We start from the raw sequence: 14,574 nt of genomic DNA on the forward strand, positions 1-14,574 counted from the left end.
TTATGTTATATTTTAGGTATTCCACTGTATATAAATTATATATACACCATTTGTGTATTACCTTGTATTTTGGAATAGTTTTTAAAAGCTCTTTAACTGGAACATCTGTGCCAACTACTCCCAGGAGAATCCCTTTAGACCTCTGAAAAGAAGAATAAAAGATGCACTCAGAACCACAATAAAAGTAAACATTCTCACCACATATTTCACCTGGTAGTTGCACTGCAGAATTGAATAGATAACTGACAAACTATTTCAAAGTGGGAAGGCAGACACTAGTACAACTTTGCTGATCAAGCAGTAATTAAATCAATGATATTGCTCCTTTCTGCTTTATTTACAATTTACATAGAAAAGGCATGCAAGGTTTTGTTATCTGTTGAGTCCCTCTACTGAAATCTTTCACATGCAAATAGATTTTAAATTAAAAACTACTGTTAAAAATATATTACTCCTGTCTTTCCCAATTTCTCCTGCCATTTGATAAACAAAAGAGAAAGACAAAGCATTAAGGGGAAAGTACACTTGAGTTTCTTTAATAATCTGTTGAATTACTAAAGATAAATAGATATATATAAAAAATTTAAATTCTGAGTTATATCGAGCAAAGAGAAAAATTACGTAGAATATTTGCTACAAAAAAGTTATGCAGAAGTAAGAAAGCTGTAAAGCCTAGTGTCGTCTGAGATTTTCTCTTAGACATAGGGCTTCGTTATTTTACCATGGTTCCTGGAGTATAAGTATTTGGGATTATTTTTCCACATTTTTATGTTAATAAAGGGACACTAACTGCAGACAAAATAATAATAAGAAAATAAAAAAAATAGAGTTGGCTAAAATCTTATTAGATCTCTGAAAGCAACTTCACATCAGTCACAGCATTATCACATGACAGAAATAATCTGAGTACTTACAGTCTCATTTTGCTTACTAAATACTGGCATGGCAACAGTTGTCATCAACACCAACCCCTGATCATCAGCAAGCTATATTCAAAAAAGAAATACTATCTCTGAGAACTAAGGGACAATTACAAGCATGTGATTGCAGTTTTCAATTAAATTATTTCCATTTTAAAGGCGATAAGGCAGTTTACCCAAATGACACCGATGTTTTGGACCTGCAGACCAGCCCAGCCCAGCCCAGCCCAGCCCAGCCTGTCCCTGTCTGAACCAGCCCAGCCCTGCCCATGCCAGCCCCTCCCGGGCAGGAAAGATGCCCCATCCTGTCTCCTCCTGCAGCCTGGAGAGGGGAGAGCAGGGGCTGACACGGTTGTGGAAGCAGCAAGAGCAGCAGCAAAGAGCCCTGCTCCACATCCCTCCCACTGCCAGCTCTGCCAAAGCTGCCTCGGGCTGCGTTCCCCCAGCAAAGAGCAAGAGGCCATGAGCTGCATGTGTTTTCTTCTGGTCCAGACCCCGAGCTCGCAGGATGACAGCCAGCAAGGATCCCAGGAGCACCTTTGCTCCAGCTGCTTTCAGTTTGCTGGACAAAGAGGTGCCATGAAGCTTTAGTTGATTCTGCACATCAGGTTTCAACGCATTTTTTAAGTTTAGGGAGGAAACAGATCTCCTGACCTTGGTCCCATTGAAGAGAAGCATGCAGGATGTTTATCACTGGCCACAGGACAGTGAGAGTGCTCAGACTGTCTGCTCCCTGTTCAGCCTGAACCTCTGCCCTGAGACTGACTGGGGTGCTCCAGACCAGCACTGCTCTGTGCCTGTCCATCTTCACCAGCAGCGTGTGAAAGACAACTCAAGCAGCAGGTGGAGAGTTACTGCTCAACCCTTTCTGTCCCCAGGGACAGATATTAAAGCTGAAGGGGTTTATCCAGCATTTGAAAGTGTGACACAGACAGATATGATCTCAAGTGGAGATGCTGTAGAACACAAATTCTGCTGTACCTGTGCTCAGCCAGGTGGATGCAGCAATAGGGATGATCTTGCTGAGCAGTCATGGCCAATTGCAACTGTGACATTCTCCTACCACTCTTACATCTCTATCTTGTTTTCTGCAACCAGGTAGAATTTCTAGTCCTTTTTTGTTTTCTTTAGAACTTTCACAATTTTTCTTTTCTTTGTTTGTGTTTACAAAGGTTTTTTTATAATGAAGCAATAGCAATTGGCTCCCCACATTCTCAGAAAACAATTCCTACGTTATAATAAAGACACCTCATGAAGCATATTCCACTTTCACAAATCAGACAAACATAATCTAGAAAAGTACGTGTCCTGTATCTCCCAGTCTTCTTCAGGAGGATTTTAAGTTTCTTAAACAAGCATATTTCCTGAGGCATGGCACTGTCTCTTGGTGAGAAGGAATGTTTGCAGACATCAGACAAGAACACAAATGGGGTTTAGAGTCAAGAAGGTTTATGTCTGATAAGGAATCACTAGGGATGTGAGGTGGAATGAACTTATGATCATAGTTCCTTTTGTTTTGTTTTCCTTGTTAGCAAGAAGAGATAATTCTAATATAATCCTTCATCTATCAAGGAATAGTAAGTTATTAAACAAACAAGAAAAAAATCCCAAAAACTTGGCAAAACATAGTGGGTTCAAAGGTTGCACTTGAAACTCAAATGCAGCCAAACCAATGTAGGAATTTCCGCTCCTTGGCCAGAGCAGTAGAGTCAAGCACTGACATGATTTGTGTGGAGAGGAGCCCAGGAAGTGGAAAAGCATTCTGCTGATTACAAGGTGACAATTTGGAGCACTTAGAGATTCTATATGATTGCCCTGGGTAGTTTTCTCTGACATCGTGTTTTTGTCAAGTATCAGGGCAGTATTAATTTACGAGTCTGCTCATTCTCAAGATACTACTAAAAACAATTCAATGGATAGGATAAAGCCAAGGGACTGTCAGTAGAGTTTTAGGGTGTTTGAAATTCTTTACATGGAGAAAAAAAACCCCCACAGTCTGAAGCTCCTGGGAATTTATGAAAGAACTGCTCATTAACTCTCAAAACTATGGAAGCAGCCAAGAGTGATTGCCTTGTAATTTTGTTATCTACAAGTACCAACTAGAGTTGGCTGCTGGGATCATTTCTATAGAATTGCAACTGTTAATCCAGCCTTTTTGATTTTTTTATTTGGCAGATGAACAGGTTGTTGACTACTTCCATAAGTGGAGTCAGTAAATAACTGCATGAGCAGGGACTGGTATTTACGTTTTTTACTGAGTCATTGCTCATCACAATGTAGTTACTATCTAGTCTAAAATGATGAATGTAGGAGACAGCATTAGTGATTTGACCCAGAACGTTCTCCTATTGGAAATACATGGTGGTAACAGTTTTAGGTGGGCAACTGCCCAAGGGCTATGGACACTGAATTTGAAAAAATGCTTAGCAAAAAATAACAAACCTTTGAAAGAAAATAAATCTCAAGACTGAGGAGAAATGCATTCCCAGGCTAAATATCTCTTGCCTGTTTAGAATAAAGAAACAGAACTTGCTCTCTGAAAAAGGTACAGATCTCAAATGCCTAGTGACAATAGTTTTATAACTGGAGGAAAAATTCCCTTTAGAAATACATTAAACTACAACAGTTTTCCCTTTAATTCCTCACTGTACACAGTTATCCCCCTCAAAACAACCCCAAGCAGATCTTCCCAAAAAACAAATAAAAATCATCCTCTTAGAGTTAAGCCACTTAGAGTTTAGCCTCACACCCAGCACTAGCATCAACTTCTCGGGGCAAAGAGTTAGGCAGGCTCCAGAATTCAACCTGACACACATATACAGGAAAGAATAGAAACATTTTCTGGGGTGTTCCCATTACAGAAAGAGGAATTTGAGAAACATCTCTGAAATATCTTCCTTGGGAGTGTATAGCCAAAAAGAGTTATAGTGGGTTGTCCAGAATTTCTGACACACCTGCCCAACCCAACTCCTCTTCATCCTTTGCCCACTCTGTACAGATTTGCTCCACAATGTGTTGCCTTCTGTGCCTTTATGTGCTGCTGATCAGAGTCCTGAGGCAGGCTGGAAGCCTCAGAGAATTGGAATTTGTGTTTTATATGGACTAAAAGAAGAAGGAATAGCTATTATTTTGGCATAGATTCAAGTTATGGTCTGGGACAATATAGGAACCTGTGTGAGTGTCTTACATTAAAGAAATATTACTGTGTTGGACACAGAGTAAATAAAAAAAAATCCCTTATATTGTAAAATAGTTACTTGGAGTTTATAAATTGCTGATTCAAAAATGTTACTAAAAATCCTTTTGCTTGTTGAGGAATGTGAGAAATTTGGGAAAAAAAAGATTGCAATTAATATGCAAGTGAAAATTTAAGTGGTTTTCTGAATAGAAACCAAATATAAATTACAAAACGAAGACAATAGCATCCCACGAGGAGGAAACAGATCCAAAGGAATGCTAAACCAAATTGCTTATTGCTTACTTTATGATTATTTTATACTCCATTAGATTCCACTTAAATGTTCTAATTTTACAAAAGTGCTAAAATCACTAGTCATGCACTTCAATGAAACCACAGCTTTCCAAATTTTCTATTTTCTATTCCCAGTGACGTTAATTCAGCTCTTCAAAGTATAAGGTAAACGATGCAGGGACTGATAAATGATCCTCCCAAAAGGCTGAAAGATGATAGCATCAAGATATGAGGAGGGCAGAGCACTACTTATAGAAGTTAAGGATAACACAGAAAGAGAGAAGAAAGTTGTCAGGAACTTTTAGGCAATAAATATCATTAAAACGCTTCTATATGGAGAAAATACGGTTCCATTCATAAGAGAATCACTAAAAAAAAATTCTTAAATGTTCCTAAACACAACTCTCTGCTTCTGATTTGTGTGCCTAATTTATTCACTTCTACCTTTTCACTCAAGCTAAGTAGAACAAAACATCACAGCAGGAGTAGGGCAAAAGCTTTTGAATCCTGCTGTGTTTGCTCAAGAAAGCAAGCAAAGCTTTCCTACTAGGAAACAAAACACCTTTTTGAACTATTAAGGAAAATTGGCTTTTGCTCTTCAGTGCATACAAAAAGCTGTTTAACATAACTGTTTCAAAGATAAAGGTCACTTTGGAAATCAAAATGAAAAAATTTGAAAAGTGGTAAATTCGAGTTATTATTTTAACTTACTGCTATTTTCACAGCCCTGCGGGATAGCTACCTAAAAACATGCATTAAAGAAACATAGAGGACAAGTAAAATACATACAAATTTGTTTCATTTGTCGGGTAGCAGTTCTTCCTTTTAGATACATTAACTCTTCCTATACATATTTTGTTCTGAAAGTAACATAACCATACTAAATCAAGGTCTCTGTTGCCTGAAACTCTGGTGAGTTTTTAGTAGGCGATTTTTTGGCTGGTTGGGTGGGTGGTTGGTTTGATTTGTTTTTGTGGCATTTCTATTTTATGTATAGGATATATCACAAAGATCTTTTCAAGACGAATATGGTGCAACAGACATATCCACCTTAAAATCATCATTATTCCTTTCACCTGCTCTCCAATTCTGAGTTTGCACCAGTTTGGCTAAGAGCAGATAGCATAAGAGTAGCAGGTTTAATTGTAATTTAACTGCTGTAGACAGTTGAAAAGCTACAAGTCTTCAAAATCAATAGCTAATCACCATAGAACACTGACTAAACACTGAAAATTCTGAAGCCAAAGTGTCCCACATATAAGAGAAAACACATTTCATCAAGATGGTGAACTATTTATAATAGATCTGAAATAGTAAAGGTAAACTTGAAATGCCACATTTTTCTTTCAGATCACTCAAAGATTAAAGTGAACATGTTTAGAGCGACATGACTGTTTGAAATGTTTATAGAGAAAACATTTGCAAGATGATACACAGATTCCAACAAAAATACAGTACAAGTTCAGACACCATATGGCCAAACAGTGACTAAGTTATTCATAAAGGCATGCACCAGCCCTGTGCTGCTTCCCTTCACCTTGCAGAGAGCAAGAGAGATTTTCTTGGTTTGTTGATAAGCTGCCAGGCCACGCTTATTAAAAGGCATATCTCTTGCCTGAAGTTATCAAAAGCTCTGGAGGATTACTTGTACCTGTCCCCCCCTCCCCATCCTATTCCTTCCTTCCCACCCCTCTCCTCTCTCTCTGCACAAAAGTAACACACAGTCAACTAGACTGTAGTCAGCCATGAGTGCATACAAAAATATGTGGCTTTAGTTCTACATTTGTTTGATCTAGAGGTAAAAGCACTGAGAATTGGTAATTTTGACCATTTATGAAAATTGTGTTCACTAACCACAAACTTGAGTAATTTGTACCAGAATATTATTTAATAGCTCAGAATTGTGGCCATCAGAACAGGTGATGCAGCATCACATGGCACAAGCTGACAAACAGCCTGGCTGTACCTTCTGCACCACCATATCACAGTCTGACTCTCTCTTCTTTCTGCAAACTGTTAAGAGAAGCATTTGGTGCAAACATTTAGACAAGCAGGTGAAAATGAAAAAGCCAAAGTTAGCTAGTCTAGCCACTCTTTTGGTCCTACTTTTCCAGAAAGCTGTACACAAAATATTTCTTGAAAACTTCTATTTCAAGAAAACAAACAAACAAACAACAACAACAACAAAAAACCAAACAAAAAACAAAAACACAAAACCAACATCTTTTGTTACCATGTTCTGCAACTATCAAAGCATGAACAAACTATGGACATAGCCCAGTGTCATAAAATAGCTTATTTACCTGCAAGTTTGAAATAGAATTTTCTGAGCTCTCTGAGCAAGGAAATTTCAAATACATGTAGTAAAATAAAAGTAAAGCCTCCCATCCTCTTATTTCTTGCTTTTTAAACAAGGGGCTGAGATACATTAGGAAAGTTCTAAGTTCTGTGGATGCCCTCACCATTCTTCAAAAGCTATAAAGTGAAAGATCACTTTACTTATAGCTTTCATTAAAAACTGAACTTTTATCATCATCCATGACTGTTAATAGCAGAGATGTCAAACTGACTAATTGCTGCGCCATTTCTTATTGAAGGTGCTTTACCCAGAACAGTAAGAATGACTTGGACAAGTGAGTGTTGCAATTGCTCAGCATATTGTATTCCTTTTTATCGTTTTAATACTTTTTTACCAAAAGCTAGATTTTCTAGCAAGAAAAAACACCAGCTAGATTTTCTAGTTTCTGGAAGCCTTGATTATATTTGTGAAATACATCAGGACAATGCAACAGGCATCAAGCAATTCTTAACTTTGCCACACTGACTGTGCTGTCCCGAGTGGTGCTGGCTCTGGTAACACCCTATTGATGCAGAAGTGGTTTAAAGGCAAGAGCACACTGTATGAAAAGTATGCAACCTGTTAGAGAAGTCAAATGCTGGATGTGTTCAGGGGTGTGTTGGTAGATACAGTGGGGAGCAGTGAAAGGGTACCAGCTATGCCATGGGTCCTGCAGTCTCTACAACAAATCCAGAAATGTTTCACGTGGAGTAATAGAGTGGGCTGTTTGGTTTTTTTTAATCCCTACTATTGTTTCAAATTGTTGATAAAAAGCCTCCCTGTTGTTTCCAAGTTGTAGGCTACTGGATGGCTGGCATGTTAAAATAGCTGACGTGTTTGAAGAGCTGCTCTCAGCAGGTTCCTCAGCTGGGCTCAAAGCCAGGCACCTTCCTGGGGCCCAGCTCAGAGCCCCATGACAGCCAATGTTTCACTGATCACCACCTGTACCACACTCACACCACCATGGAAACATGAAGCACTGGTGACTACTTGGAATGACTAGGATTTGATTAAAATATTTTACCTTTTGTGCCTGAGGGAGCTGGAAAACAACAAAACAGAACAAGCAATTATACATTAAATTAATTCGAACAGCTACTTTAGCTGCTGTATTAATAAAAGCATAACCATAATATAAAGCAAAGTGTAAAAAAGAGAAACTAGAGGAACTAGATTTACATTGCCAATTGTTTCCATTTATTGAGGGCTTATTAACTGACTTCATGATTTGACAGCTTCTCTACAAGGTATCACAAAAGCACCATGAAATTTATTAAATACTACCACAACAAGAAAGGGATTGTTTTCTCATCATATATGGTATCACACCTGAACTGTGAAGTAGTTCCATCTTCCTGTACACAAATACAATTCAACATAAAGACAGTTTTAGTTTTAAATGAAACTGACATTAAGAGGAGATTATCATATTAAAGTAGAAGGTTGTATCCTCCATGACAGAGGAAAGAAAAACAAAATGGGAATAGAAAGTTAGCAAACAGATTACAATACATGCATAATATACAATAATATATGCATAGAACAATACATTTCTGTGCTGTAAACACAAGTATGATTATATGTGCATATATGCAAACCAAATGCACGTGTTTATGCATATATGCATATTTGTACCACACAGATGTTTTTGGACAAGAGTGGCCATACCTGGTTGTGTGCACAGTATTTACTGTAAGCAACAACTCATGTATAAAGGCATTGGGAGCAGGCAGCAGACTCCATCACGTATAAAAGACCTTATTGATCAAGAGTTGAAAGATGGGTTCTGTTTTCACTTCAGAAAAAAGAAAACCCATTGTAGTGGAGGAAGTCAGAAAACCAAATTGTTACAGGCACAACACAGTTTTCCCTTTTTCTGAATTCTTCTCCTCTTACTCCATACTTGTGAAGAAATTCACTCACACAACACTTTAGCCTTTGGTTAAGTCCACCTCCTCAGAAAATTCTGTCCAACTCAATTTTTTTCTTTAAAGGCATCACATGAACACAGAAACAGGCAGGTGAATCGATGCCAATGCAAAAAGACCTTCAAGATCTTTACTGAGCTCCTGACTGACCTTTTTCCCTTCCTCTGAATGAAAACAAATAGAGAAAAAAAACCACCAAATTTGAACACAATCCTCTGTTAAAAGCTAATATCCACCTGGTATATGTCATGAAAGAGAACTGTCACATGATCTCTAATTCACAAATACTGGGAGCAAGCACCCACAATTTCTCTGTTTTCACAATATAAAATGTAACAAAACTCATGGCAGAAAGAATTACTGAAAATAAAATTCTTTCATCCTAAAACTGCAATGATCCAATATTGAAAACCATGATCACATTAAAGTATGATCTATACGTCTTTAAAAAAATTCTTTTTTAAAATACAAATTACTATATTGAACACTATAAAAGGGTTGCTGCATAAATAGCAGATTATCTGTGAATTGTAAATACATGACATAAATCCTGTATAACAGGTTAGAGAAGTTTAAAGCCTTTCTGAAAGTTTAACTACTTATTAGTCTTTGACTTGGTTAATTACTTTGACTTTGAGAAGTAGAAACTTTTTCTCTTTTACATTTAAACAAGAGGTTGCAATATGATTTTTATTTTTTTTTTTAATTTGCCAAATACAGACAGGTACATGTAGTTTGGTCAAGTTTTGCCAAGTGAGGGAGTTACAGTCAGATGGACTGAAATGAAAATTTCCTATTAATAACTATCACACAAACTAGATGCTTCACACTTTTGAATACAAAGTGACCCCTATTGCTTTTACTCAGACTATTTTCATGAACACATTAATAAGCATTTACAAACTGAAGTTCTTTATTATCTGTTGCTGAATTCAGTTAGTCAATCTAATTTATAACCTTTTATAAAATCAATAGTATTTCCATTCTCTGAAATATTAGTGATCACAACCCTGATTAAGAGCAATAAAGTGAGCAGACGAGAGCATCATGCTTTATCTGGGGCTGGAATTCTCTACATATTTCACCTAAACTTAAAAATCCAGGTTCAAAGTCTTTCATCAATAAAAAAACAAACAACAACAACAAAACATCTTTGCTCCTACCAGATAAATTTTCCTCCTATTGCTGATTTGAGACTTGGCTGCTACAAGTTCCTATATGTCAGCAATTCAGTTTAATATTTGCTACAAATTCCTTTGAAATAATCTGTGGAGTTTTGTCTGACATTACCCCTTCTGGGAGGCCATAGGAAACAAATAATTTTCCTGGCAATAACAGTAATAGTCCCCTGGTCTGACCCTTTATTGAGCAGTGTGGGAGCTGTGTGTCTGTGTGTGAAAGCCAGAGGTGCCTCTGATTGCTGTGCTTTGCTTCCTGCCCTGCCAAGAGGCAGCTTTGCAGCAAACTCTGTGATTTTCCCTGGCCCTCCAGCACTGCAGGTATTTCTATTCCACCTGCAGCCCTGTGAACTGTGCCCTTTTGGTGCTTTTATTCAGCTCCAGCCACACACTCCTGTTCCTATTTATTTTGCATTAGTGTCTCTTCCTCCCTCAGGTGCTTGTCCATACACGGCACAGATCTGTTTTACTTGCTCCTAGTTTGCCATCTGGGTAAAGCAGGTTTTGTTAAAATTCCTGTGGCTGCAGTGCAGGGAGGACACCTGGCCATTTGCTGGCTCCTGGTTCATCCAGCTGTGGGTCAGGAGGAGCTGTCTGAATTAAATTGGACCTTGCTCCACAAAGATGCTCAGGAAGAGACTTTTGCTCTACTGCCAGCTACAGCAGGGACAGGAGCCTGCAAACCTGTAAGCACCAGGGGGAACCTAAGAGAATTTTCTAATTTTCTGATTTTAAAAAGCATGCTAAGGATCATGATGGAACTATGCAGATTTTGCTGCAACCTAAAAAAATTTCTTCGATTAATGAGAAAGACTAAACCATCGAGCATTGCAAGAACACAGAAGAGTAATGGGTTTTGTTTCCAAACTCATTTTAACCAGAGGAAAAAAACTCTTTACTAAATATATTTTCTTATTCTATTTTGTATTGCAAAAAAAAATATTCTCAGAAACTGGAGGCCCCCTGAGGTTCACAATATGTTTAATGCCAGTATGACACGTTGAGAATTCCATGTCTAAATTCAGGTCAACTTGGGGTCCCGTCACACAATTTAACACAGAATAAATAACTGCAGGGGGTTTTTCAATACTGGTGTTGCACACACGGTCATGCTTTTCACATTTGCAAATAATCCAGTATTGTTTTGAGCCCTTCATGGAAATGTGTTTGGTATTACCAGAAAGAGAAAAATTAGACACTACTAACATGGTAAAAAAAAAACAACAGGCAAAGGGATCCACCATCGAGGACTTTGCACTTTTTTTTGGATCAGATACCTGTGAGACCAATATGATTGAACCAAACAAAACCCCAGAGATCTGAAGCACTGTCTTTAGAGCAGGAGGAGTAGTTCTGATAAGTACTTCATAAAAGTGTATGTCCTTTCACCCTTATCAAAACAAGTTAGCAAAGACTGATTTTGTAAATTATTTCATTATCATTGAGAAGAAAAACATGAATATATATTAGAGTTATTTTAACAATTTATTCAAAACATTATGTAGCTGCATGTCCTTGATTTCCAAGAAACCAAATCTAGAAGTTTTAAAAGAAAACACGGTAGAATTATAGACTTATTGTTCTGTTGGATCAGAATTCAACCTTATGTTTGTTTGAAGAATAGCAAAAAAATCTGCAAGAGTAAATTATACTCAGTAGTTTCTTACTATATGGAAACCCACGACTTCTATTACTAATGAAACAAAAATAACTTATATCATTATGATACTAACTTTCTATTTCTATTTTCCTAATGATTTCATGGAATTATTGTTACAAAAAAGTATATTGCAAAAAGTATATTGCAATTCACTTATGTTAAAATTTTGAAAAATAAAGAAAAACTTTTATTTTACATTCACTGACCTCATTTCCACAGTCTTCTTCTCCTGCCAAGCTTTTAAAAGTCACCAGTGACAGAAAAACAGCCCCACTGACTTGATTGTTCCAAAATCAGATACAATACAAATCAATAGAGAGTAACTGCAAACATGTCAGTAAATAATCAGCAAGTCTGGATATGGTTTTGATAATACAGACATTTCTATAAATACTTTCTGAGCTGCACTAAATTTAACCTTAATGCATTGCTAAATTTATGGTGTTTTTAATGTTCATGTTCATCCCATCCGTGTCACATACTGACTCCTTATGTGAAATGGGATTTATGGCTTAGAACTTTTACTTTTCAAAAATAGATTTTCAGGAAAGATATGAAGTGCTGTGGCAAACATGGAGAAAATGCAAAGCATTTCATTCATTGCTAGCAGATTTCTTTCAGCTTTTCCCATAAATAGCAAAAACTTGAGAAAGAATAGAAAGAATATTCCAATTCTTAGTTTTGAGCAGAAAATGTAAACTTACTGCTTTAAGATCTACTTACTCAGTTGCTGTAAGATACAGCATTTAAATATTATGATTTTGATAATTTTTCTGTTGCAATCTATGCACTTATTCCCCCCATCTAAGTACTGCAGGCATCATAGAAGATTATATGCACACATGGAGGAAGAAATAAAATTCAGCCTCCTACTGGGATCTCCTGACATTAAGATTTCACTATAAATATTAAAAGAGTGGCATTAACCTGCAGCTTACCAGGCCAACATCTCTAAGGAAATGCACTTGATTTTTCAAGGGATTTAACACCAAATCCTTCATTGTTCACACAATTGTTTTACTGTGCTACCATATATTTTTTCAGTAACTACAGCGTTTTAGTCAAGGAGAGATTGTGCTCTGCATGCAAAGTACACCCATCAGAGGAAATTTAAATGTTGCTATGGAGAAGAGAGTCATAAAACATATATGAAACCTACAATTCTAGTTCTCTCTTTAAAAAGAATTCCTATAGATGACAGAAAGGAAAGAATTTAGCTCCTGTGAAATATGAAAAAGAGAACACACAGGAGCTGTAAAGGCATTGGATTAGAATTAAGAAATAGCAAAATAAAAAACTACATGCACTTAAGAACTTTGTAATAACATGGCTTCACTCTTTGAAGATTTGATACCTTTTCTAAAATACATTAACTGCTTATTAATGCAAATGACTGAAGAATTCCTCAAGCAGTCTAGTAATCTTGTTTTTAAAATGAGAATCAGCACAAAAAAGGATCTAAATGTTCTCAACTTTTAAAGCAGTTATTAAAGTCATATCTGTCTGCATCTGCTCTCTGAACTTCATGTGGAAGTTAACAGAAAGGAAATCCATACTCACATATTCTGAGTCTGCACCTGTGATTATTTTATTTGTATAAACTAATTGTTCTCTTTTAATGAATGCAAAATATTTACAGGAAAAATTATACTTCAGCTAACCCAACTCATTACTTTAAATGCTAAGTTTGGTTAAAAATTTATTGATAAATGTCTTTTAAAGAATTATGTTAATTGTACAGATAAGCCACATGACTACAAATCAAAGCAGCAGAAACAATTTATGAATCAGACACTTCACAAGCATTCCACACACCATGATCAAAATTTTGGCCTCATGCTTGTATGTAAAGGGAGTGAGTCCTATTTTCATTATTACACCAATAACTAAATACTCCTAAGCATGAAATATTTGCCCATAGTTAATTCTGCTTATATGTGCAAACGCATATTTTGTAGAAACATTATATTAGATTTATATTTCCCTACAGAAATTACTGATACAACTACTCTCTTATCTGCTATGTAGTAGATATAACCTTCTTGATTTAAAACTGGACAAACATTAATGCATGGAATTGGAATAATTTTCTAAATACAGACAACTCCAAACAAAACTAGTGCCTGTAAGATACACAGCACTGATGCTAAGTAATATAATTTACATCAAAATTTGTATATCTATTTTACAGTCTTTTTATCTATTATAAAAAAGGAAAGGTAGGAAGAGGAGGAAGGAAAAAGAACCAGCCTCAGAAGATAGGTGCATATCCACACACTCATTCATTTGTTCATCTCACATAAAGGCCCTTCCACATTTGGAAAAAGGGCAGGTTCTTTGACAGTCCTCCTAGAAACAAAAAAACAATTCTTGATCATAAATCCTCTTAGGAGCCAGTCCCACATCCTCTTTCTCTCACAGCAAAATCCACACTGGCCTCAAAGCAAGAGCAAGAGCCTCACACAGTAACTATCAGAGTCACTGAGGATAAGTTCAGTGGCGTTTTGATCTTGCACTGTATTAAATTTTACTTGCTCTACATATCAATGAAAGACCAACATCTAAAGACAACTCCTTTCTGAAGATAGATGAAAGTGTGTTTCATCTAATGAACATGTAAAGCAAGCCAGAATGTCTTCTAAAGAATCAGATTTCCTAATTGTGTTTGTGATTTTAGCATGTTACTCTGATTGTATTAAATGGGATTGTACTTTTAGAAGAGACGTGTTGCTCTGTAGCCTGTTCTACAACCATCCAACACAGCCTAGGAAGGGAATGGCTATAAGAACATGTATAGCTGAATTATCCCAAACCATTGTTTTTCCTCCATCTTTTCTTCACAAAATAATGCCATTCCCTGTGTGTGCCTAGAGCCCTGCTCAGCCAGAAGCAGGGGAAGGTGCACCCAGGCTCATTTTCCTTTCATTGCTCCCTGTCTCTCTCCCCTACTGCCACAAACAATCTGTGCCTTTTTGGGCTCTTAGAACCCTGAGATAATTTCTCCTTTGCTGTAGTGGAGTTCACAACCTCACAGGAGTGAAGGTTTTTACCATGACAACAGGTTTTTATAACTTAGAT

General features: G+C 36.8%; 1 protein-coding gene across 4 annotated transcripts in view; it reads right to left on the reverse strand.

Annotated features, from left to right (window-relative positions):
- Nucleotides 1–14,574, reverse strand: part of CACNA2D3 (calcium voltage-gated channel auxiliary subunit alpha2delta 3) — a 386,281-nt gene that overhangs the window by 106,163 nt on the left and 265,544 nt on the right. For 2 of the 4 annotated variants that reach the window (XR_015806075.1, XM_088171532.1), the window contains exons 14-16: nt 7,755–7,772; nt 915–986; nt 62–142 (exon numbers count right to left, since the gene is read on the reverse strand). Coding sequence is in view for 2 of the 4 variants with exons in the window: in XM_088171532.1 (XP_088027658.1) it covers nt 62–142; nt 915–986; nt 7,755–7,772 (171 nt within the window). In the remaining 2 variants the exon portion in view is untranslated. The remainder of the gene's footprint in view (nt 1–61; nt 143–914; nt 987–7,754; nt 7,773–14,574) is intronic. The other 2 variants (XR_015806076.1, XM_088171533.1) reach the window with 1 other exon arrangement.

Source organism: Sturnus vulgaris, chromosome 11, assembly GCF_052056855.1.
Source record: "Sturnus vulgaris isolate bStuVul1 chromosome 11, bStuVul1.hap1, whole genome shotgun sequence".
In the NCBI taxonomy this organism is placed as follows: Eukaryota; Metazoa; Chordata; class Aves; order Passeriformes; family Sturnidae; genus Sturnus; species Sturnus vulgaris.